Below are 24,712 nucleotides of genomic sequence, written 5' to 3'. Positions count from 1 at the left end.
ACTGTGGTTGGGAAGTGCCCCTGGCTTACCCCACACAGGCACAGCCCGCTGCATTGTAGGATGCTAGGAAGCACCTTCACAGCAGCAGTGGCAGCTTACCCAGAGAAGAACAGGCACCGACTTTGCTGGGGGATGCTCCAGGCCTGCCTCTTCCCATGTCCGCTCCACTCCAGGCCCACCTCTTCCCACCCTCACTCCACCTCCTCTCTGGAGCACGCTGCATCCCCACTCCTGCCCTTCCTTCCCAGAAAGTCCTGAGCGCCGCCAAACAGTTGTTTGGCGGCAGAGGAAGCGATGGGAGGGAGCAGGAGGAGGCAGAGAAGAGGAACTTGTGCAATGCTCCCTTGTAAAGTCGCTGCTCTTCCACAAAATCTTACATGCAGTGTACAGAGCAGGCAGCCAAACAACATTATAAGGGAGCATTGCACAACTTTAAATGAGCATGTTCCCTAATTGAGCAGTGATGTAACTGTGAAACAGCGTTAAGCAGGAGGACGTTAAGTGAGGAGTTACTGTAGTTGCAAGCTGTAACTACTGAGTAACAATGAAAAGAGTTGCTGCTAAAGATGAGCCATTAATATGCACAAAGTGACATAGTGTTTAAGTACTGAAATGAAATTAAGTTAAAAAAATCCAAAATTGTTAGCATATGCATGGAATAAACTAATATTAAAACATTTTATGCACACGGGGATGATGGTGTATTGTGTTTTTATAAGTATTTTGAAAAAAATTTACACCTGATGAAGAACATTTTCTTAGGGGTGATTTGGGTGGAATGATTTTACCATTTTAAAAAAGCAAAAACTGATTCCATTGTGTCCGCACCCAGAAGAGTCAAATTGAAACATTGCTTTTGTGAGGGCTTTGTGATGTTTGTGTGCAACCATGGCAACAAATGCTTAAAAAAAAATTGTGAAAATGTATTTGTAATCAAGGAATGGAATTAAAGCAAATATAGTACTGAACAAAATCTGAAGCTAGTGTATGTGTCTGGTAATCCTGTGTATTTGCATTCATGTTAATTGATTTCTTTATTTTCTTCACATTTATCTTGAATGCAAATGACTTGCTGTTAGAGCAGTGAGTAAGTAGGCAAATGAGTTACCCATTATGAGTTCTAGTTGCTCAGCAACAGTACAGGCAGAGCCTTATGATTTCAGCCTGCTTTACTGCAAGCAGCCTATTGACCAGAGGACCTCTTAACTTATCCCTAGTGTAGGTCAGTTTAAGACAGAGGGCTGGTCCTAAGATTTGGGGAGGGTGCTTTTTTTTTGTTTTTTGTTTTTTTGCGGTAATGTGAAGGGAACTGCATACTGTTCCCTTTCCACCTGTGAGATGATTCTCTACTGCCACATATTCTTGACTGCTTCAGATGACCTCTTCGCTCTGACTACTTGCTAATATTGTTGCCACCCACTCCTCACCTGCCTCAGCCCCTGTCCCTCTGCATTAAGAGGAAACCACAAAATGCCAGAAGAAAACACAGGAGGCCAATTTCCATCTCCAGCCTTATGTCGGATATGGTAACCAGGTAGCAGCTGGTATGCAGTAATTACCTGCCCTAACCAAGTTTTTGGTTGTCCTGGACCTGCTGGACAAGAGGATTTTTCCTAGACTGCATTTAGCATTTACTGAACATGAACTAAGTGTTCATTGCACACACACTCAGAGCATTTCAGAGTTGCTTCCATGATTCATTCTGTCACACCCAACAGAACTTGACATGATTAAATGAATTGTGCAGCAAGAGCGAGTTTAGTGTCCATGTAGTGTAGGAGAATGCTTCTGATTGCACCTGAGGTGTGTCCAGTCATTTCGTCTTGTTCTGTGACCTCGGTCATATCTCACAAGTTAAGCAGGTTTTGACCATTTTTTGTGAAGGGGAGATTTCCAAGAAATATCTGATTCAGGAAGTGGTGGATGGTTGGTGTCATTTCCCTTCTTCCTCCTCTCCCCCTCCCCCCCTGCCCTCCCCAATTGGTACTAAGCTAATGCATCAGCATGTTTGGGGTCGCTGTGCTGCTGGCAGAGCCATCTATTAAATGTCCTGGCCAGTGGCATGGAATACACCTGATGTGTGAGTAGACTTGAGATAAAATTTTGGTCAAAGCCTATTGACACCAGTGGATTCATCTGTTTCATCAGACTCAATGGCAGACAGGAAGGGTTGGCTTTGCCTATCATCAGATGCTTCTGTTGGCCCTGATTTTATACAGTCATTGAAGTTACCTGGTAAGTTCTTAAGGGCTAGGATTGTTTACATTTCAACTTGAGTAATTACATTCTGTTTACCTAAATTCTCCATACAGTCTTCCTGATCTTTTGTAAGTTTTCTTCTCTTGTTCCAACTGTTACGTACTCTTAGATGCTAAACAGCTGCCTAGTTGCTTAGTTTCACCCAAGAAGTAGCTGCTTTTCGGTAGTTGGTGGACATATCTATTTTAGCTATCTGCAAATTTCTGTGGGCTTTCAGATTAATGGCACAATCTAATTGTAAATTAGCTTAATGACTGAAAAGGACACACACAAAAAGTGTCAAGGTAACATTTTAGGTTTGCTCTCATTTGGTCACTGCCCCAATTTTCCTCCTTGACACCAGAAGTTTTAATTTTGAACTGGGTACCACATTCAGAAAGGGATGACCTATTTGCATAGGAAAGCCAAGACTATTGAGAGATGTGATGGTATGGTCTTAACCTATCCTTAAGGATATAGCAATGAGGCGTTTGAAGGATATGTAATGGTTATGGTGAATATTTATTTTGTCAAAGGAGCACTACCAATAACTCAATAGACTGCAGTTTTAAAAACTGTGCAATTGGATGTCCGTAAAATACCTGAGTTTTTTAGTCTCATCGTTCAACATATACTTTGCAGGTAGATGTTAAAATATGAGCAGTTTGCTTGCTCATCCTTTTCTGACCGTTTTTTGATCATAGAAATATTGTTCACATAGAGAAGTCTTGTGAATTATGATTCCAGTGGCCATGGAATTGGATTTAGAATTTACCTTTAGGGGCAGCTCCAAGGCAGAGATGGTTATTCATGAAAATTTTGCAGCCCTCTATCTGTTGCTTTAGCAACTGGCCTGGAGCATGCACATTCACAGCAGATAGAATAATGCTTCCTGCCAGCCTCTTCCTCTTGTACAAAGGAAACAGAGGCAGTTCTGTTTTCAGTGTGCGTGCCCCACCTCAATGCTGTGCTTCAATTTTGATGTGGAGTTCCCCTGACCAGCTTCTCTGACAAAGGCACTGCAGACCAGTGGCTTCCAATAGTATCCTCAATTCAAGGAACTGGAATATGCCTCCCGCAGCACGTCTGAAAGCTCCTTCCAGCTACTCCCTGTTCCCAAGTGCCTGGGTTTTAATTCCCACTTCGTTCCCACAGTGCCCCTCTTCATTGACTCCTTCCACTTCTTAGATAGCTAAAAGGAGGGTTGTAAATGTTCTATATCCCTCGCCTGACAGCCAAAGGGAGTATAGCGTGCTGAACTTAAATTTTAGTGGGGTCCCCTGGCTTTTGCTGCACCCTCATGCTGGATCCTGTGGCATGCTGGAAATTAAGCAACTTGCTGAAATGCTTGGGAAAACATTAACAAAGGCCTGTAATAATGAAATATTAAGTGAGTGATTTTTATAAATAAAGCTAAGATTTTGTCATGGATATTTTTAGTAAAAGTCACGACAGGTCCGGGGCAATAAAGGAAAATTCACGGAAGCCCATGACCTGTCCCTGATGTTTACTAATAATATCCATGACAAAATGGGGAGCTTAGCTGCGGAATCCCCACATCGCCTGTAGTGGCTGGGCAGCTGTGGGACCACTAGGAACTCTGCTCCTGCCCCCCCCCCCCCCGTGGCGGCTCAGAGCTCTGCGGGAGGGGGGCGGCCGGGTGCTGCTGGGTACCCCACTTGGCGGTGAGGGCGCTCTGCAGGTGGCGGGGGGACACTGCAGCTCCCAGCCTCTGGGGCTGAATTCACGAAGGTTGCTGGAAGTCACGGATTCCATGACTTCCGTGACCTCCGTGAAAAAATCATAGCCTTAGTTATAAATTCAGTAAAACTCTTTTTCCAGTAGTTTTTCTCTGTATTTCACATTGCTGCAGAACTTCAGTAGCATATATCAAGTACCTTTGCTGCACAATTTAGCGCTACTCTGCAGCAGAGTACATGGAACCATGCACGTAAGTATAGCTCAGCTCAGTAGTGTGCAGAATACAATGCTCATGCTAAATTATGAGCTCATTCTCTTGAGACAAGGAAGTGGGCACATAAAACAAAATTGGTTAGAGAGTTCCTCTCAAATTTCATGCCTTCTAGGCCTTGATGGCTCTCAAAACACAAGGGTTTGTCTCAATGACAAATAAGTACATTCTACTATTTAATTAGTTGATCATCATATAATTATTGTAATTGACATATGCTGTGTAATCTTGCATAGGTAAATTTGCTTGCAGTTCATTTTGCAGATCAAAATTAGTATGAAGGTGCATTGTGACCCAGTCATGCAATGACTTCCCTTTTAAATATAATGGAGTAAGTTGCTTTAGTTTGTTAGAGACATGCTTGAAATAAATTTAAAAGAATTACATTTCCCAATCACTTTTTTATTTACAGTACTTGTTATCCAAGAATTTCATAGTAGGTGTATATTATCCCCTTTCTACAATCTGGGGAACTTTAGAGACAGAGATGTGAAGCGAGTTGCCCAAGATCTGTCAGTGGAAGAGCCAGGAAGAGAAACCATTCCTTTGACGCTCATTTCTCCTTTCAAAAAACTAGACCATGCTGCCTTCCTTGGTTTTTTCCAATCCAGTAGATACCAAAATAATTTATTTTTAATTCCTGACTTTAAAACTGTGACTCTTCATTCATATTAAAACATCTTTCATACTTATGAAGTAAACATAGACATATACATGCCAACCATATTTCCACAAATAATAACTTTTGATAAGTGAAACAGATTTTGTTTACTTTATTCCCCATCACCCTCTTTTGCAATTCATTTTAACTTACAAAGGATCAGCACAGCTGTATGACAAGAATTGCTGATTGGCAAATCAAGCAAGAAAAAGCAGATATGTTACAGGCCTTTTATTTTTTCCAGATGTTTAATGACAAAAACATACATAAAACCAGTACATAAAACTCCGATGTTTTATTTTTGTGCAAGGAAAATTAAAAATGTAAATACAAAATAAGCACATTTCATAAAAACAAAGCATTTGATAGGTTAGTTTTACTCAATACGACATTAAAATAAGTAGCAGCTTAGTATCAAGACTTTAATTGTGCACTTTTTTCTTTTAAAATGGTTACTTTCTTTAGAGCAGAGTCAAAATTTCAAAACTGACTTTCTTGTATTTGATTCACTCTTAGACTTGAGTGGTTTTGCTCCAACTATTTATTGCTGGAGTAAATGTGTTAATTTTCAGAAGAAAATGCAAGCCCTTAGCCAATCAGAATTGCCACTGCATTAAGCATTACAACATAGAATGAATACACCTCACAAATGCTTGCTTTGGAGGGCGCATGAGTGTTAAAAATATTTGTGGTGGACTCCTCTTTCCTTAAGGTAATGGTTGTGCTTTGTTGAGGCATTTTAGAGTAGTTTGTTAGCATTTTGCTGGTAATACTTAGGGTCATGGGAGTAGTGGATGATCCTGTTGAACTTATCATGCTTGAGTTCACATCAGTTGAATTTTTAATGTAGATAGTGTGTGTCGCTGCTGCTTCATGCGAACTAATTTTTCGAGGAGTCGGATCTTCTGGATAGAGGAGTAATGGTCTATCTGTGCTTGTAAATAATACAGTTTGGCTTAAGTTAGCACTTAATGTAACTTCATTTGCTCGAAATTGTTCACGTATTTTTGTCACTTGGATTGGGTCATTTGCCATTGGAGAGCCATTCGTGTCTGCTGCCTTTGTTCCTTTACCTATGAAGTTAGTGTCTGTAACTGTGGGAGCAGCCAAAAGTGGTGTGGCATTAATCCAAGACAGAGTTTGATTGGGGCATGGAGCCCCTATCACAATGGCTGCTGTTTCCTTTACCCACTTCAGCAAGTAAGGGATATTTTGCTTATCGTTGCATGACCATGGGTTGTTATAAAGTGTTATGACTTGTAGTTGAAAGAGCCGATCAAAAGCTTTGTCAGGAATATATGTGAACTTGTTGTTGTGCAGGTAAATGTTTGTAAGGTGTAGCAGCCTCACCAGTGTTCCTGGAAGTATTTGTGTTAAGAAGTTGTTTGATAGATCCACCGTCTCTATGTTGTAGGGCATATTTGTTGGAACTGTCCAAAGTTTGTTGCTACTGAGATTGAGAAATTTGAGACTACTCAATGTATTGTTGATAAGTACCGCTCTTTCTACCATATTCCTGGAAACGTCAAGCACTTTAAGATTCCACTGGTAAGCTGTATCAAGTTTCTGAAGAACTTTAATATTGTTACCCATGGCGTATATTTCCCATAGAGACTTGGGCAGATGAGCAGGAATGTTCTTGAGCCAATTATTTGAAATATCCAGGGTCCTCAAATTGGTGAACCGGGTCAGCTGATGGTCAAGATTAACAAAGTGGTTAAAAGACAGATTTAAATATGTAATGTTGTCTTGAAATTCATGTGGCAGCGTAGTCAAGTTTCTGCCAGAACAGTCCACATTTCTGTTGTTTCCTGAGCACGTACACTTAGAAGGGCAAATGCACAGAACAGTGGGAATAAAAATCAGAAGGACCAGTAGACAAGGACGTGTTTTCAATATCTGGTATTCCATTTTGCCTGAAATTAAATATACCAAAGTGACACCCTTATAATAAAGATAATATACTTAATGCATTTGTAAGGATCATCTTTGCACTGATGACTTGCTGGAGAAATTGCGTTAAAAAAAACTACTACTAAAAATACCCTTTGTGGTACAGTCCTTTTTATAATTGTTTACAAAGCATCCCTCCATTTACAGGCATGTGTCTAGCAGAATGAGACTCATTTTTTCATCTCCCTTTCCCCCTTGAGCTCAATTGAGGGCTTTCTTCCTAAAATGCAAGTCTATTCCAAATGTTAGACAATGTCTGCTTTGTTTTTTAGTGATTTCAAGCCTATATTATCTTAGGAATAATGTGTTCTTTTACACAGATGGATGAAAAAATGGCTGTCAAATGGATCTGCCTTAAAAACCTCTGCAGTAATATAGCAATTCCACACACACACACATGCACATTGTATTTGTTTTAATAAGATTTGTTGAAGTGCCTCTAGATAATTTGTTACAAACTCATTTGAAACCTGAATTCCGGATTCCACATCTCTATTCCAAAATAGACATTAGTAATGTTCTTCCTTTATACAACTTTACTCCCATTCTCTAAAGCTAGCCAACATGTATATTTGAAACCTGAATTAATGTTGGAATGAAATCTCAACTGTCACTGCAGCAAATTTCTGGTGCATGCAATTGTTAGACCGGTATTTTCAGTCTTATTTCCCAATCTTTAATTTTGCAGTAGGTTTTTGCCATTAAAAACAAACCAAAAAACCCCACACTTACCACAGTTCCTTCTGGAGTATCAGTGCATCATTTCTCTGAAAGATTTATGCTTAAAGGTCGCCTTGTTCTAGAGAATAGCTACAGTTCCTCTCTGTGGATTGTGCTTTCCTCTTCAGCTGCATCATATTGCTGTTAGCAGGGGCTCTGCAACCACCTGATCAGCACTACATCGGAGGACTGCAGAGCTGCTGTTGGTGCTGACTCAAATTTATTGCAAGGGGTGCATGCTCCACAAAATAGGTTTTTAATTGAGTTACTAAACTTCTCTATATGCATATTTTTCAAGATGTGGCTCCATCAAAATAAAACCTGTAAGTCTGACTACATAAAAAACATCCAGTAGAATTTCTATAGCTCAGTTTTGCTTAATTGCTGATTCCCCCTAAAAGCCTATTTACAACTGCTGTTCATATCTGCTGTGTTCTTGGCACCTTCATTTTAATCTACACTTTTGTAATAATGACTTTACAGTTTAACTCTAGCTTCCTCTGCTTCAGCCTTCTTAAACTACACAGCCAAAGTCTTTCATAATACTTTAAAATTGGAAATATATATAAAAATTAATTTTCCACTTGTAAGATGAGATTGTCAGTATATCCTATCAGCTACAGAATAGTACTGTTCGGGATTTATACAAATATCCTCAGTGAGACTTTATTTAAATTTCCCTCAAACAATCAATGTATAGCTTTATGCTATTAGTTTTTAATTTGATTATAGAATACATGCCTTTTAAAATCCGTAATTTTTATAAAGCTTTTCCTTCTGACACATTGTTTCTGGCATCTTATGTAGCTATTTTTATCTTAGTTTTTCCTCTGTCAGTGAACAAAATGTAGATGTAAAACTTAATGTTTTTTATTGTCAATGAAAATTTTAAAAAATGCTTTGCAGTCTTTTATCTATTTTTGTATTATGTGCTAACGATGCGCTCTGTGCGGCACATACAGATGCACACTCCTTGCTCCAAAGAGCCTGCAATCTTAGAATTATAAACTGTTCCCTTCTTTGCTGAAATGTTCTGGGCAGCTGGTTTCAGCATCTGGCAGCTTATCCCTATGAAACGAAATATTCAGTGTGCTAAATTCTTTTCTGGATCATATGTCCTCATCAAAATAGTTAATGAAGATCCAAATACAGGGCCATGTTCTGCTACCCCATTATTGATAAAAGGGCTGCTCAGGTGAAACTTAAGGCAGAATTGGCCAGCAGAATCTTTATTGCTGATGTTGATCCGTGAGCCAGAAAGAATACAGTTGAATTGAATTTCAGCTTGACTTTTCAGAGCTGGGAGTTAGAAAAACATCTTTACTTTTAAACTGAGTGAATTACATATTTACGTTGTTATGGGACAATAAACTTTGAATCCCAAGGCACCATATTTTGTAGGAACCCCCTTTTCAGAGTAGAGCTACTTTTTAAAGAACGGACTCCCTTCTCTGACTGACTTTTTTTTTTCCAAACTAAAGTAGCTTTTATTTAAATGTTGTATAATTTCTTCCTAGAATCTTTGAAGAATCCACTTTATGGAAAATCTGGCTTCATAATACAGACTGCTTCTATTTTGAGTCTCTTTTTGATTGATCTTAAATATGGACTTTTCATGCTAATCCAATATTCAGGAGTCCTGTTAGAATTTGTTTCTTGGTTCAGATTCTTGACATTTGCAATCATTTTAAAGATGCAGTTCTCCAGATCTGCTTACATATAAATAAGTTATATTCTGTCACATATGGTTTTGCTATATAGCACACAGAAGAATTCTCTTGGGCAAGAAATGTTATAAAATTCCACAAAGTCTCATCTTTGCAGAAACCATTATTTCACTTGAAGTTTACGGCATTGTAAATGTATTTGTCAATCAATATTCTTTGTCCAAACATACAGTACATGAGAGTTAACTCTGAGGCTCATGGCATGTTGTATTAATTTAACTCTTGTGAAAGTATCAAATTTTTGTTAAGACTTGCATGTTACAGCTAAAAAATTGGTATTGTGCTCAGAGCTTTTCACTAAGTTGTTTTGCAAACTCTGGGCCTAATTCTGCAATCTTTACATGTAAAATTCCATTTGACTCCAGCGAAAATCATAGGATTTGGTTCTCTTTAATATTATTACACTTTTACCCTATTCCTTTGAGAACTTCTGCTCAGTGACTTTTGTGGCTCTCAGTTTAAAATTTATCTGAAGTCTAATTCTTTCCGTTTCTTTTTATGTACCAGTAATAGACTTAATCATAGACTTCCTCATTCTCCTCTTCCCCTCTTTTTGTACCACATGGCTCATAATTACTCCTGATGCACTTTATCTTCCTGTTACACATGCTAACATATAACCACATTATGAGGCCTTTGTACTCCTCTGAAATGAGTGGATGGAGGAATAGACCTTCATTGTATGTCTTGATCTTTAAAAGTTGAATTGAGCGTAAATCAATTTTCTCTGAACGAACATTTATAAAATGTCTTAATAACCATAAATGCTGCAGTAGGCGCATGCCCCAGTGACAAGTATTTAGGATTGGCTGAACTTTTTTTTAGGAAACCTACAATCACCTAACTCTCTGCTCTGCTAAGCTACAAATATAAAGCTGCTTCCTTTTTCTGAACACAATCTTTAGTCAAAGTTAACATTTCTTACTGTTCTAGCAAAAAATTAAGAGTCCATACATGAGAGGTTTTTCTTTCAAGTGGGTGAGAGAGAGAAGACCACTAGACTCCTTTTGAATTAGTCCAGCATGGTGGATCCAAGATTAGCATTGATAGAATAACATGCAGGTTAGGGTGCTTGCTTGGGTTTTGAGCGAATCATAGAATATCAGGGTTGGAATGGACCTCAGGAGGTCATCTAGTCCAACCCCCTGCTCAAAGCAGGACCAATTCCCTCCCCCCGATCCCTAAATGGCCCCCTCAAGGATTGAACTCACAACCCTGGGTTTAGCAGGCCAATGCTCAAACCACTGAGCTATTCCTCCCCCCCAATAGGGTCTCAGTCTTTTTACTTTAAATACCTTTCCAAGGGTTAACTCTCTTACAGATGGCAATGTTTGTAATGGACCTCAAGGCTGCAAAAAACCCTGATAGTATAAAAAGACTGAAGAGATGCTGGCAGCTAAACACCTATTGGAAATAAGTTGTTTTCAAATCATTGGTCAGTTTAAAAAAAAAAGAGAGAGAGAGAGAGAGAAAACATTAAAAGGGTTCCTCTCCCTTTTGGATGGATGTTATGAGGGCTAGTTGTTGAAGTGCTTTGAGATGCTTCAGTTATGTGCTATAGAAGTGCCAAGTAGTATACAGTAAATAGACCTAAATTTTATATGGAAAACATGTAAGTTTGTAAGTGTATCAAGGCACTGGACTTTTGCTTTTAATCAGTGGTTTTGTGTTTAATCAAGTGAAAATTTAGTGAATTTTAATTTCAGTAGAAGTCACCGAGATGCCTTTGTATTCAAACATTTTATTAAAATTAAGTAAATGTGAAGTATGCTGCTAAAGTGACTGTTAATTCAAGTTATACAGCCTGGAAAAACAAACATAAAAGTTAGAAGCGGTCTTTCTATAAAGCTGGACTCATTGCATTTTGAAAACTATATATATGGAAACCTTTGTTTCTGTAGCTTTTAAAATCTGTAAATACTAGACCTCCATTTACGTACTTAGTCCCGTTTTTTTCTTTAGCTACCATCCATACTCTGTATTGAAGTCATTAGTTTCAAGCAGATCAGTAGGTGGTTCCCATTTGTGAAAAGCTAATGTTTAATAAAAGCTGTAACTTCATATAGTTCTTGTTTATCTCAACTTCTCATGTAATCATTTGCTTCAAAACACTTTTAAGAACAGTGTGAAGTATGTTGCAAAGCAGGCTCCTTCAATTTATCCAGGGTCTGGCCATGCTGACAGCAGTGGTTAATTTACATCTTGATGGGTTAAGTCAGGAGGAGGGGGAAACTCGCTCTGTGCTTCTGATTGAAATTCAAGAGATTTGCTGATTTCGGGACAGTGATTCTGCTGGACTTCGTTAAGCCAGTCAGGTGGAGGTGGCAGATCAAGTGACTCGGGTGGGGGAAGGATTGGGTTGAGCGGAGGGTCGCATACGTCACTCGGTCCATCTGAAACAGGAGGTGGGGGCACATTGATAATATTTGAAGAGGAAACCGAAATGTTGGCGGCTAATGGGCCTGGGTCTCCCTTTAGTGTAGGGGTAGATTGATTGCTCTTCTCCTTTGTGTTGCAGCTGGGTGGCTTCTCAGGTCTTTCTTTTGATTCAGAGCTTTTAGAATTATCCAGGGATCCGTTTTTGTTAAATTTCCATGGCAAGATAGAGAGAACTGATGTACGTTTTGTAGCCAGCTCCGTTGCTTTAATACTCTCCACAAAGATATCAGGTATGTCTCCATCTGCAAATGGAGAGCGACCTGCCCAGTTTGGATCAGCCTGAGCTGGCTTTTTTGAGCATTTCCACAGTAGAATTATAATAATAACTATCATCATACCAGACAAAATTATGCCAATTAACAGTGCAGCTATCCAGCTCCCATCACTGGATTCACTTTCTTCTGTTGCAGTGGTATGAGGTGTCATGATAGCTGCTGATGGCTTTTCAATTTGGTGTAAGACAGCAAGTTCATTTGATTGGTATAGGAACTTGGGAGCTGTATTTCCTTTATTTTTTGTCAAGACTGATAGATGTATTTCTTGATTGTGTCAGAAAAACAGTTGACGATGGGTTAGTGATCTCCACAATTGTCCATAGAAGAAAATTAGGATTATATGGTTTGTGTCCTTCTCTTCTGCTGACCACACGCAGTGTGTGGTTATCTTCTACAGTAAAAAGAGAATAAAATACAGTTAGCTTTAACTTCAGAGCTGTACTATAGATTTCTGTTTTATAATTAAAATCTTGTTTATCTTCATTAATTTGCTTTTGACTACCAACAGTAAGTCTGATGTAAAGCTATGTAAATGATAGACCTACTATTCTTTTAAAACACCATGTCTGCTTCCGTTGAAATGAATGTCAGGTTTTGACTGACTTGAGTAAGAGCAGGGGCACTTCTAACATCATTGATCCTAAATTTCCTCTTGTGTGGTTTTGTTTAAAAAGAGAACAGCCACAATGTCCTTTCCAAGTTGCCAAAAAAGGACATAGGAGAGAAGACTGTAAAAAAAGGTCAAAATGGTGATCTGTATGGATTGTCAGATTTCCTTGAAAAGTTCAGATCCTCACTTGTAAACAGGAAATTAAATGCAAATTAAACTGCTCATTACAACAGGTGATTTTGCATTGTTTAACATTTGTTAGTTACAAGCAGCGTCCCTAAATGTAATGTACTTTCTTTTCAATACTTTTAACCTTTATCTTGCATTCTGAGTTCTCTTTATAAATTAATACTTGGAGCATATCCGTTTTAAATTATGTTTTTCTGCTACAGTTACTGGAATGGAACTAGAATTTCAACAGTAGATCATTGTTATAAATGGACTCCTGAATACATAATGGTTTTTGGAGTGAGAGGAAGAATGTTAATGTAAATTCACTTGCAGTAATGGAGTGGAGTTTTTTGCTATTACTGTTTAAAGTTCAAGTATTAGAGCATCAGTCTAAATGAGATTAATAAAGCACATATTCGGTATGCCTGCTTCTTTTGATGTGCCTTCCGTATTTAAATTGCACATAGAGATACATTTATTGGTAAATTAACGTTGAGAACTCAGTTCATGGTGCATATTATTAATAAAAGCACAGTTGTTTTCACGTACCTGTTATGAGAGTGTTTACCAGAGCGTAAACACATCCAGACAGTAAGTTAAAACTTCTGGGAACATGTCAGATTTCTGTATTCATGTTTAGACTTGCAACAGGTAAAAATATTTCACTCATTTGTGCTTACTCTGCTCTCCTTCTGTACATGTGTACTTCATCAGAGCTCAGTAAGGTGCTGTTAACATAATTCACAGGGGAAATTCCAGGTAATCTAAAAATGTTCACTGTTGATTAGAGTTTGAACTTGATTTTGAGAATTATTGGTTCTAATAGCAATATTTGAATAGTAGGGAGATGTCTTCAGAACACTAACACACAGAGGAAGACCATTTTCTAAAACAGAATACCGTACACAAGTCATAAATTAATTACAAAATATTCTGCAGCATCAAGTTGCAAAATACAAGTTGTTTAATGTCACATCAACAACTAGTTAGCCAAGCAGTTAAATCTTAGCATATGAAAACCGTTCCTTACCTGTACAATGTCTCCTGTAGTAAACAGTCTTCACATACTAAGTTAACATTTTGCTGTTTCAAAGCTAAAGCAGTCAGAATGGGTGTTGCACATTAAAGAGCTCTAAAAGGGTCCACTGTTCTCACAATGAAATTTTTTTGCATACAAAGAGGAAGTTTATCAACACTTGCTGCAGGAAGTGTCAAGATTAGGGAGATGACTAAGAATTAATGTTCAAAAGTTGCCTACTTGAAGACCAAATTTGGGATATGTTGTTGTGTTTAAAAAAAAAAAAAGTGTAAATAGTCATGTTTGCAATTTTTGCATAAGATATTCGTAGTAGTATTAATGTTTATATGCCTGTGTCTATAGAGAAAACATGAGCAATGGTAATTTTATATATTAAGTAGAAGTGGATTAAGCTGAATACAATCTTCTTCCTACTTTCTGTGCTTTTCTGGTGAAGTGCAACAATTATTACTGTTCAAAGAGGCTCAAATGAAGATGATTTAGATCAGAAGTTCTCAAATGGTGGTTTGTGGAGAGCTGGCTGATCACATGGTGCTAGTTCCCTTCCGTATTTTCATTTCCTAAATTGCAATAAAAGGCAGCTAAAAAATTGCTTAATATTACTGTTCCAAATAGGCCACTTTTGTAGTTGCCACACTGTGTGTGACTGTAAATGGGAGGGGTTGTGCGCTGTGAAATCCGCAGGGCTCCTTTTGATCACTGTCAGGTGCTTGAATCCTGCAAAAAATGCAGGATAGTAGCTACTGTATCCTTGTAGATTAACAGAAGTTGGAGTGCCTCTGAGAAATAGAGGGGATTAGGAGCAAATGTGCAGAAGAGTACTGTATTTGGGTGTACAATAGTCAAATCATAGAAATAAGTTTTGACTATGTGCATTTTATATTTTATGTGCAGAGCAGGGAGGGAACTGCTACTTAAATATTGTTTCATAGCAATTTAGACATCGCTGACTCAAGGGGCTTTTTGAAAAAGGAATGTGCAGTGTATGACACTTACATGCATATGAAGGAACTGGCGTACAGTAAAATCACTTTTTAAATGAGACTCTCACAGTAAACAGTGTTCTGCTATAACTGGAGCTGAACACTTTTGGTGACTTCTCTCTTCACGTTTTCTGCTGGTAGAGGGGACTGGGACCACATCTTTGCTCTCCAGGGGCGCTGTAATGGAATCCAGCAATGATGTCATGATCCAATGCCCTTAGAAGCCAATGGAAAGACTTCCCCTGACTTCAGTGGGAGTTGAATAAGGCCCTTGATCTCTGTTGCTGCTGCTTAACTCCTACAGAAAGTTAAGTGCTCTGGGTCTGGGGGAGCAGAGGGGATAAGGCAACAAGCTACAGTGATGTTTGCTCCCCAAGGGACCCAGGGAACAAATAGCAGTGGAATATTTCAATTCCCTGAAACCAAGGGAAGCACCACAGTCCACTCCTTCCACCATCCTAGCCGGAGGAGCAACAGCCAATCCCAGTGCATAAAACTTCAGTGTCTGCTGTTGCATGCTTGCGCCCCTGACCCTCACTTCTGGCTGAACAGAGGCAGCAAGGTAGAAATATTAATATATGTAATAGGGTTTATATATATTCCTTCCAAGTTGGGTTCCTTGATGGAATTCACTTTCAGTGAAGGAGGATCAATTCGGTGCTTAAATAGGTTACATGTCTTTATTTTCCCGAGCTTTAAAAATCAACACTTTCTTGCATCAAAAGATATACATTATAGATAGGAAATGTATGGGGAGTTTGGAAAGGCCAAACCATTAGTTTTCAGGAGATACCATCAGTGTGTAGTTTTTTTAACACTTGCCAAACCAGTTCAACAGACCTAGTTATATGCTGCTTCTTAGACTAAAGGTCAAGCCTGCATATCAGTTCATTTTCAGAACTGGAGAATTTGTCCTTGTTGAAAATAACTTTTTAGGTAGCTCCTCTAAAGCATCTTTTAATATCTGTCTCATAAATGATTTTTACAAGACTTCGTATTGTCTCAGAATTTTGTTTTAAACACACAGGAAAAATACGATAACGTACCTGTAAGCAATCTACTAATGTACCTGAATCACTGTGCCACCCAGGAAATCCTCATGTTTTTTCTAACTACTTTAGAGTGTCTCTAACCGAATATTACAGGTATTTTGATTCCAAGGTGTCTGGGGGCAGCGATAATTATTTGCTGTGTTTCTACAGTGCCTAGCACAATGGCTAAGTAACCTGGGTGAGGCCTCTGTGTCCTGTCCCAATACAGATGTTTAATTGCTATGTCCATCCATATTTCTGGAAAGAGGAAAAATTTCCTCAGCAATATCTCTTCTCTTGTGGCAATACAAATATTAATCAGTTGGGAGTACATATTTTGAAGAAGTGTGACTTAAATGTTTTATCACATATCTATATGCAAGTATGATTAGTGAAGTTATGAGTATCTTGATATATATACAAATGTTGCATTATTGTGCCCAGTGACTAACTTCCATTTTACAAGTTGAAGTGCCCTGCTGACACAATTGTAGACTGTTTTAGCTTAATCTGCAGAGCAACAAAGAAAATGTTGAAATTGCTAGTTTGTTTTTTTCAAGATCCCAAGAATTAACTGACATATTTGTGAAGCAGTTCATCTGTGCTTAGGTATAGAAATAATGTGCACAAATAAGAAGTCTCTCCAGTTTCCTCAGGGTAGTGAATCTTTAGTATAGTGAAACCTGTTACAAACATTCATTCAAAAGACCAGCTTAGAGGAGCTAAAAGTTGAAGTGGTACTCAAAGAAATCTTTAGGGATACTTCATAGTAATGGTCTTATGTTAGAGTAGTTCTTGATAGGTGGTCCTTAGTGCGGGTTTCATTGTATTAATCTTCTGGATAAAGTAAGCTAGATGAAAGTAATAAAATTTCATCTTCATTCTTATAAACAAGCAAATCCACAACAAAAAAACTACTTAAGTGCATTTCTTTTTCACTCTCCAGAGTGATGTAATTTTTCCCTTAGTAAACATTCTGGAGAATTAATGTTCCAGAAGTTGTTTCCTTACAATAGAAACCTCAATCTATTATATACCATAATTATGAATGAGTCAGATTGTTTCAAAATCTATTGTACGTTTTTATTGGGGTTACCAAGTGAAAGAGTTTTTCTGCAACCATGTTACGTATAAAACAAGATTTATATATTTTTGCACAAACTTAAAGCTCAGCAAATACAGTTGACTTTAAATTAGTTCAAAAGCAAGGTAGGCTTGTATTATGGTTTTTGAAAGAACAAGAGCAGAAATCGTATTTTGACCGTACAATATATTTGCTTTAAAGTTAGTTGCAACCAAACAAATGCCAGCACAAGTAACTGAAAATGCTAGTTTTTTAGAGGTTGACTCACACAACACTTAGTTATATGGGTGCTCAAACTTCTTCACAATCCAGAGCATATCTTAGTATAGAGTTAGTCTGAGGGAACACTTCCCCATTCGTGGCCCTCTCCTCCCATTTTTCATCATGCAGCATCTCTCTAACAACTACAGCAGTTGCCTGCATGTTAGTTATTTTTAACTGTTTCTTAATATAATTAAGCAGATGGCAACGAGGAGGAGATAGCACCATGTGATCAGCCAGCTCTCCGCATACCTTCAGTGATCAACAGACCACAATTTGAGAACCTCTGATCTACAAAAATATGCTAAGGAGCTCTTGAGAATTCTGTTTGCAGTATCAGAGTGGTCTTCTAACCTACTGGTTTGTGGGTCACTGATTACATCAGAGAGAAACGAGCTTCATTTAAAATAAAAAAGTAATCGTATACCCATAAATAGCACTCTGCGGATTCTATACCTACTAGGCTATTGGTCCATCCCCATGGCCTTTGTGGGGTTCCTTTTGCAGCCCTAATATCCTAAATATTTTGTTGCTTTATCCCCACTCAGCTCCATTGCCCACCAGTTTCTTTCAAAGCACTAATGGAGAGGTCTCCCTTTAAAACAATGCAGGGTACTGTTTCAAATGACTGAAAGGTTGATTGCACACGAGTTGGGGTGCTCCTTCCTATGGAGCTGTGTGCTACTGCCTAGAGTTCCCATTGTTACGCAGTGGAAAACCAAATCCAGGATGTGAACCTGGTTCTCCTGCGTGGCACTATGTTACTTCAAGGCTACAATGTCGTCTCTGTTAGGAATCTGAGCTTTATTTAAATCTCAACTATAAAATTGGTTACGATGCTGTCACATGGTTTTGGGGCTTGTTCATTTTTCTGATCATTAGCTCTTCCCCTAGTGAGTTTCTCAGTTGTTTCAGCTGCATTTTTCTTTTGAACTGTGTTAGCTGTCTCTGATATCAGGTCTTGCATCATCAAGTCAGTCCCTGTTAGCTCTTTAGACTTCCTCTGCCATGTATTTGATCCAGCTGGCCATAAACTGCTACTAACCAGAAAATCACCATTACTTCTGGGCATGCGCTTTCCTTCTTTAGATCTTTTGAGATACGATACTTTGTTTGCCATTACCACAGTTGACAGAAATAGAAATGTGCAAGCAAGAACAAGCACTGCTATTATAATAAAACAAATTAGTATCAGAGATTTATTCTTTTCTTCACAATGTTCAGTTTTTGTTGTAATCTGGGTCTTGGTGGTGGTCAAAGGGTCTTGAACTGCAGCGGTAAGATGAAAGCTAGGGGAAAATGTTGACAGTTCCTGACCAAATGTTGATGATTGAAAGGCGGCTGTCTGCGTTTCAAAAGTAGTAGTTGACTTGCCATTGTAATCTGTGTTTTGCGTAATAAAATTTGTACTGGCTTCAGTGGTACTCTGGTTTTCACTTATGTTTTGGGGAATGGTACCCAAATAGCTCTCATTTGTAAACCGGGGACGGTCAGTGTCGTTGGCTCTGATTTGCAAGCACAATAAAAAGATGATCGCAACAATGACAGCAAAATTACAGCGCCTTGTCAATTTCATGTTCATATCCGGTAGCTACCTGTAAAAATATAAAAATATAGTATTAGCTTAGTAATTCTATGCCTGTATTGATGTTGAAGGTTTGAATTGGAGCTCCGTTGAAATGTTAGGCAGATGCTATATCTACAGTTAGACAACTCTCTCTTTGCAGTAACTTGACTTCATGCATTTTGGGCATGTTATGAAGAGTGTAGCTACTTAAATTCCAGAAGAGTAGGTGTTCCTGTGTTTGGTCTTCAGTATTATTGAACAGATTTCTACAGACTTAAGGGGAAAAAAAGAAAATGAAGAAAAGTTCAGGGGAGGAAGGACATTTCAAATTATTGAGTGATGTTTCATGGGCTGGTGCATATGACATACGAGGAGAGGCTGAGGGAACTGGGCTTGTTTAGTCTGCAGAAGAGAAGGGGGGAGATCTGATAGCAGCCTTCAACTACCTGCAGGGGGGTTCCAAAGAGGATGGAGCTCGGCTGTTCTCAGTGGTGGCAGATGACCGAACAAGGAGCAATGGTCTCAAGTTGCAGTGTGGCTGGTCTAGGTTGGATATTAGGAAACACTATTTCACTAGGAGGGTGGTGAAGCACTGGAATAGGTTACCTAGGGAGGTGGTGGAATCTCCATCCTCAGAGGTTTTTAAGGCCTGGCTTGACAAAGCCCTGGCTGGGATGATTTAGTTGGTGTTGGTCCTGCTTTGAGCAGAGGGTTGGACTAGATGACCTCCTGAGCTCTCTTCCAACCCTGATATTCTATGATTCTATGCGTGCAAATGAGTGAATACTGTCATAGCTCCTTCTCTTTACAGCTGAGCAAGTTGCATCTTTGAATCAATCACTTCTGCTTTTAGAAATACAAGAGAAAACAATCTAAGGCAGTAGTTGCCAAACTTTTTTTTTCCACGTTGAAAATTGCTGAGGATCTCGTTGGACCACTTAATGATCTTTCCAGATGTTTGTACCGTTAGCTAACTATTATAAAGCACTTTCGATAAAAGCGCTATATAAAAAACCTTAATTAGGTTTTTCTACAAATAAAAGCACACAACTCATATTTTTATATCCATGCTGTTACCTTTCTAATGCGATTGATGTGTCCTTTCTCCCGCACCGCAGCAGCCCTCCGAGCTGGAGCTGGGAAGGAGGGCTCTCTCTCCCCAGCAGCCGCAGCCCTGGAGCTGGGGAAAGTCACCTCTTCCTCTGGCTGCCGCAGCCCTGCACATCCCAAATTCCCCCCATCCCTTCTTCTCAGCCCACTGCCCCCTCCCACCTACCCCTATTCCCCCGAAGGCCACCACCTCACCTTACATGTGTGTGTTTTCCAGGGTCCAGGCACCTAATTAGTAGCGTCCCGCCTGCACGGCTCCACTAATTAGGTGGGTGGCCCTTCATTCTCTCGTGTGCAGCCGCCCAGGTGCACACCTTAGAGGGAACTATCCGCAGACCACCTGAATGGAGCTCGCAGGCCACCAGTGATGCGTGGACCACAGTTTGAGAACCTCTGATCTAAGGAATATTTATAGCCTGTTCCCACCACCTACTCTCCTGAATGAGTAATGAAGTAATTTTAAAGGGGAGGAAATGTTGCCATGTTTAAAAACAAAAAAGAAGATATTAATTTTACACAATCTTAAAGATGACAGCAGTAAGTTACTGTATCCGCTCATATTAATCCATTAAAGACTGAATGCAGCTGCCAAGCATCTTTTTTAGTAATTTTTCAGCAAACTGATGTCTCTTTTTTGAGTTTACAGTATTTTTATTGATTTACTGATGATTCTATGGGCTTTTTAAAAAAGAATTGTGCCCTTTTTCTGTAATCTAGATGTATGGATGTTAGCAGTGCAGGAAGCATTCGTATTAGCTTGAATATAAGCTGCATTTATTTTAATTCTTAATTACAGTTGACAAATTTGAACCACGCACTGGAGGTGGTCATGCTGCCGGAAGGGGATTGAGTTTGTAACGCAGACAGTGCAAAAGTCCAGCTTGACAGTGTCCCAGTTGCTTTCATATCCGTTACATAGATAAAAGAAATGTCTATGGTAGTGCCAAACAAAGTATTTTAAGTATAGTCTATTTCTTTTGGGGATTGAAATAGGGATGAATAAGGAAAAGTGGTCTGGAATTTCTTACACAAGATATAAGTAGTAATAGCGTCACTAAAATGCGAAAAATGTTTTCACTGAAATATGAGAGATTGTGCAAATCACATTGTTACCAACTGCATGTTTCCATTCTACAATTGCACAGTATTCAAATTTGTGCATCATCTTCAGCCATAGAATTTGGCAAGAAGACAGACTGCTCACCTCCAAGTATACCTGCTATAAAGACTGTGACTTAAAAAATTAATACTAACAAAATAAGCAGGTGATGCACTATGCCTAATGCTTAGTGTGCTCTGGTATGGTCTTTCCATTCTTTTTCCCCATATGTAGGCTTTGGGGGGGGGGGGGGGGGTTTGGTCTATCTGTTGTAACCTGGGTCCTTATTCTTCAAGAAGCTGATCTCCAGCAGGCTTCTGACCTTGTATAGAGCTCTTTGCAAGACTAAAGGCCTTACATTATAAATCGTTTGGGGCATGCAGGGACTTTACAATATGTGGTTCTACAGTCCCTAGCAAAATGGGATCCACCCAGTCTTGATTGGAATACTTAAATTCTACCAACATACAAAAATAATAATGAGTGTATGAAAATTAACGTGATTTTTTTTTGGATTGCAGCATTTGCAACCCTCAGATACACTGCTGATTTTGTGTCAGTGATGTAATTTCCTCCAGATTGCATACTTGGGAAAGATATCTGAAATTAGAGGTGATCATCCTTATTATTACCTAGTTTACCTGGTTTTACTTGTGAATATTTCAAATTGCACAATTTTATTCCAGTATTATATAGTATGTTCTGTTTAAATTGGAATGACTAAATATTATGACTGTTCTCACAAATGTGTATTTAAACTACTGCTTTAAAGATTATTCTGCTGAACAGAATACCTTTTCTTCCACTCAAACAAAGCATTTTAGAAAAGATCTGTTTACTTTTTAATTATAGTCAAAAGTTGTAACATAACTACCATAGTACCTAATGCATTGAATCACAAATGTGTAGAAAAGTGAACTTGCTAAAGGATTTTTGGCATCTTTGCAGAAGCCGAATAGTGATGTCCTTTAGAGATGCCAGGGTCCTCCAGAAAGGGAGGGAAGTAAGGACTTAATATTCCTGGTATGTCTACTGTAAAAAAAAAAAACAAAAAACAAAAAACCCCACACACACAAAAAAACAGATTGAGTTGGATTTTGGCTTCATGCATCATAAAGAAGTGGTAAAGGGCACAAATGTTTTTTTTTCTCTGCAGTTCATATTTAAGTTAAAATTAGACTGTAGTTCTGAGGTAAGGTAAAGTTCCTCCTTTTCAAACTGAGCTGAAAACTAGCTTGTCATATAAGCTGCAGGCGGGGTGAGGTTTTTATCTCAAAATGGTTCCAATTGTTTGTAGAAGATGCCTTGTAACGTGGCAAAAAAGTAGAAGGAGAAAGCTGAAGTAAAACATGTAAATTATTCCCTAGTAGAATGAACTACCCTTTTTAGGTATTTTGAGTCATTTGAGATGGGTCTGCCCCGTACTGTTCCATTCAATATTGTAATGGAAGAATCTCAGACACCTAATGTTTCCATTACACAATTGCAACAGTGCTTCTGCATACTTCCACTGACAGTACAATGAGCCCACTGTTAATTGTAGTGTTCCAGACCAGATGTACTGTTAAAAATAAACAAACTTTGTTGACAAAATGTTAATGGTTTTATTTAAAGTCACAAAAGCAAAGGAATTGATCATTAAAGGTTATCTTTCTCTTTAATTTACCCCTTCATGCTTAGGTATAGATAGGATCTTCTGTTAGTATATAGTAAGATCTACAATACATAGGCACAACGGGGCTAACTAGTGACTGACACTCTTAATGCTTTCTTCAGATTCTGAAATATAAAGTCCCTTTAACATAGTATAACATCTGTATTTTTAGTAAGTTTCCTGTATTCAAGCTAAATAGACTGGTTGGGAAAAGATAGTATTTCACTTCTTGATCGCAGTTGTCAGGGGTATTGTAGTGGCTTGTGTGAAGTTGTGTAAAAACATTTTTTGCATTACAAATTCTAACAAACTCAAAAGCAAAGTGTAAGAAAGCAAATATGGACCTACCTTGCCAGAAGTATGGTCAAATTCAGAGTTGAATTTCAGATTATTCTATTACTTAACCACGCAGTTTCTTGATCTTTTTCTTGGGATGCAACCGACCAGCAATATAAAACAAATGGACTTAGAAGATGGTGATTTATTTTTTTTAAGTGAATCTAACTAAAATATGTAGTTGTATTTCCTCACTCAAAAAACTAAACCACAGAGATGACACACTTCCTTTCCACTGCAAGTCTACCGTGACATGGTTGGGGGGGGAGGAAAGCACCAATTTGCTCAAATTAGCTCTCAAAATGACAGGAAGTGCAATAGAAAAAAAATTTCTGTCCTTAGGGCAGAGACTCTCTACTTGCTGCACCATATATGTTTTACCTTTATGCCAGATTATATCTCCTACGTGTTATATAAAAATGGTGTCTCCAGTGCAATCAATATTTGTTTAACTTTTATTTTTATTGCATGTATTTGTGTGAATTCTGTCTTTATAGAATCTCCAGCTTTGCTAGAAGAGTCCAGGTAATGGTAGCACAGAGAAGCTGGAGGCAGATAGAAGTGTCTCAGATTTCCACACGCTACTGTGGAGTTTGACTATAATTTGGGTTAATGGTACCTAGTAAAATTATACCTGCCATGTTAAAAATCTTCTAGATTAATTTTGGAAGGTGACTGTCCTTCTCAAGATGCAGAGCAGCTTTACTTAAAAACTACACAAATGAGAAACTGCCTTAAATTATCTGAAAGATTTAGTTGTTTTCAGAAAATCTAACAAGCACATTTATACTAGTCATTTGGCCACTCTGACATCCAATTAGGCAGTCGGATGCCAAGTTTCAACCTACAGCAAATGCAGTGTGTGAGTTACAAACCCTTCAAAGGAGGATTTGTAATGGAAGTGCCTGAAGATGCTTAATTAGGGCAGCGTCACTATCCTAAATTACCTTTTTTATGTTTCAACATGGGTGTAATTTGCAAGTGTGGAAAAGTGTATACATTGGAGTTTGATGAGGAATCCTTGCTGAGATAATGTTTGCCCCTTTACTTTGTAGAGAGAGAATCTAAACTGCGTTATCCAATATGATGGATGAGCTACAGCTTAATGGTAACAGATGCTATTTGCCTATTGCCTACATGGTCTCTGCAGATCCAGTACAATTGTTTTGGAATATCTGGAGTTGGTATAGGATTACATGCAAGCTAAATCTATTTTTTTTTTCCCCTACTGTAACCAAGAGAAATCATGGAACAACATGTGAAATGTTTTTTCTTATTTTTCTTAGGTTCAAAACAGGTCAGATCAATGGTGATTTATTGATATACCATGTTCTTCTAACTTTGAAGCCATACTATGCTAAGCCATATGAGATTGTAGTGGACCTCACTCACGCCGGGCCCAGCAATCGCTTTAAAACAGACTTCCTTTCCAAGTGGTTTGTAGTTTTTCCAGGCTTCGCTTATGAAAATGTCTCAGCAGTTTATATTTACAATTGCAACTCTTGGGTAAGGGAATACACCAAATACCACGAGAGGCTTCTGACAGGCCTGAAAGGCAGCAAAAGGCTTATTTTCATAGACTCTCCTGGGAAATTGGCAGAACACATTGAACATGATCAGCAGAAACTTCCAGCTGCTACCTTGGCTTTGGAAGAAGACTTGAAAGTATTCCACAATGCTCTCAAACTGGCCCACAAAGACACCAAAGTTTCTATTAAAGTAAGTCTCATTTAACACCCTTCCTACCGAATTGCTATGTATAATTTGGCATTATAGACCTGC

General features: G+C 38.6%; 3 protein-coding genes across 4 annotated transcripts in view; 1 reads left to right on the top strand and 2 right to left on the bottom strand.

The window, feature by feature from the left end:
* The window catches only part of NF1 (neurofibromin 1), a 169,197-nt gene that overhangs the window by 100,726 nt on the left and 43,759 nt on the right, over window positions 1-24,712 (top strand). For both annotated transcript variants that reach the window (XM_074974899.1, XM_074974898.1), the window contains one exon: window positions 24,217-24,649. In XM_074974899.1, the coding sequence (XP_074831000.1) occupies window positions 24,217-24,649 (433 nt within the window). The remainder of the gene's footprint in view (window positions 1-24,216; window positions 24,650-24,712) is intronic.
* On the bottom strand, window positions 4,605-7,755 carry OMG (oligodendrocyte myelin glycoprotein). Its single transcript, XM_074974308.1, has 2 exons — window positions 7,557-7,755; window positions 4,605-6,787 (listed from the first exon to the last, which is right to left on the bottom strand). Exon 2 carries the CDS (start codon window positions 6,780-6,782, stop codon window positions 5,460-5,462), a length of 1,323 nt encoding a protein of 440 aa, XP_074830409.1. The 5' UTR covers window positions 6,783-6,787; window positions 7,557-7,755; the 3' UTR covers window positions 4,605-5,459.
* EVI2A (ecotropic viral integration site 2A) lies at window positions 17,084-23,088 on the bottom strand. The gene is made up of 2 exons (XM_074974619.1): window positions 22,943-23,088; window positions 17,084-18,759 (listed from the first exon to the last, which is right to left on the bottom strand). Exon 2 carries the CDS (start codon window positions 18,744-18,746, stop codon window positions 17,973-17,975), a length of 774 nt encoding a protein of 257 aa, XP_074830720.1. The 5' UTR covers window positions 18,747-18,759; window positions 22,943-23,088; the 3' UTR covers window positions 17,084-17,972.

This window comes from Natator depressus, chromosome 17 (genome assembly GCF_965152275.1).
Source record: "Natator depressus isolate rNatDep1 chromosome 17, rNatDep2.hap1, whole genome shotgun sequence".
Taxonomy (NCBI): domain Eukaryota; kingdom Metazoa; phylum Chordata; order Testudines; family Cheloniidae; genus Natator; species Natator depressus.
This window is presented reverse-complemented; position numbering and strand designations above follow the sequence as displayed.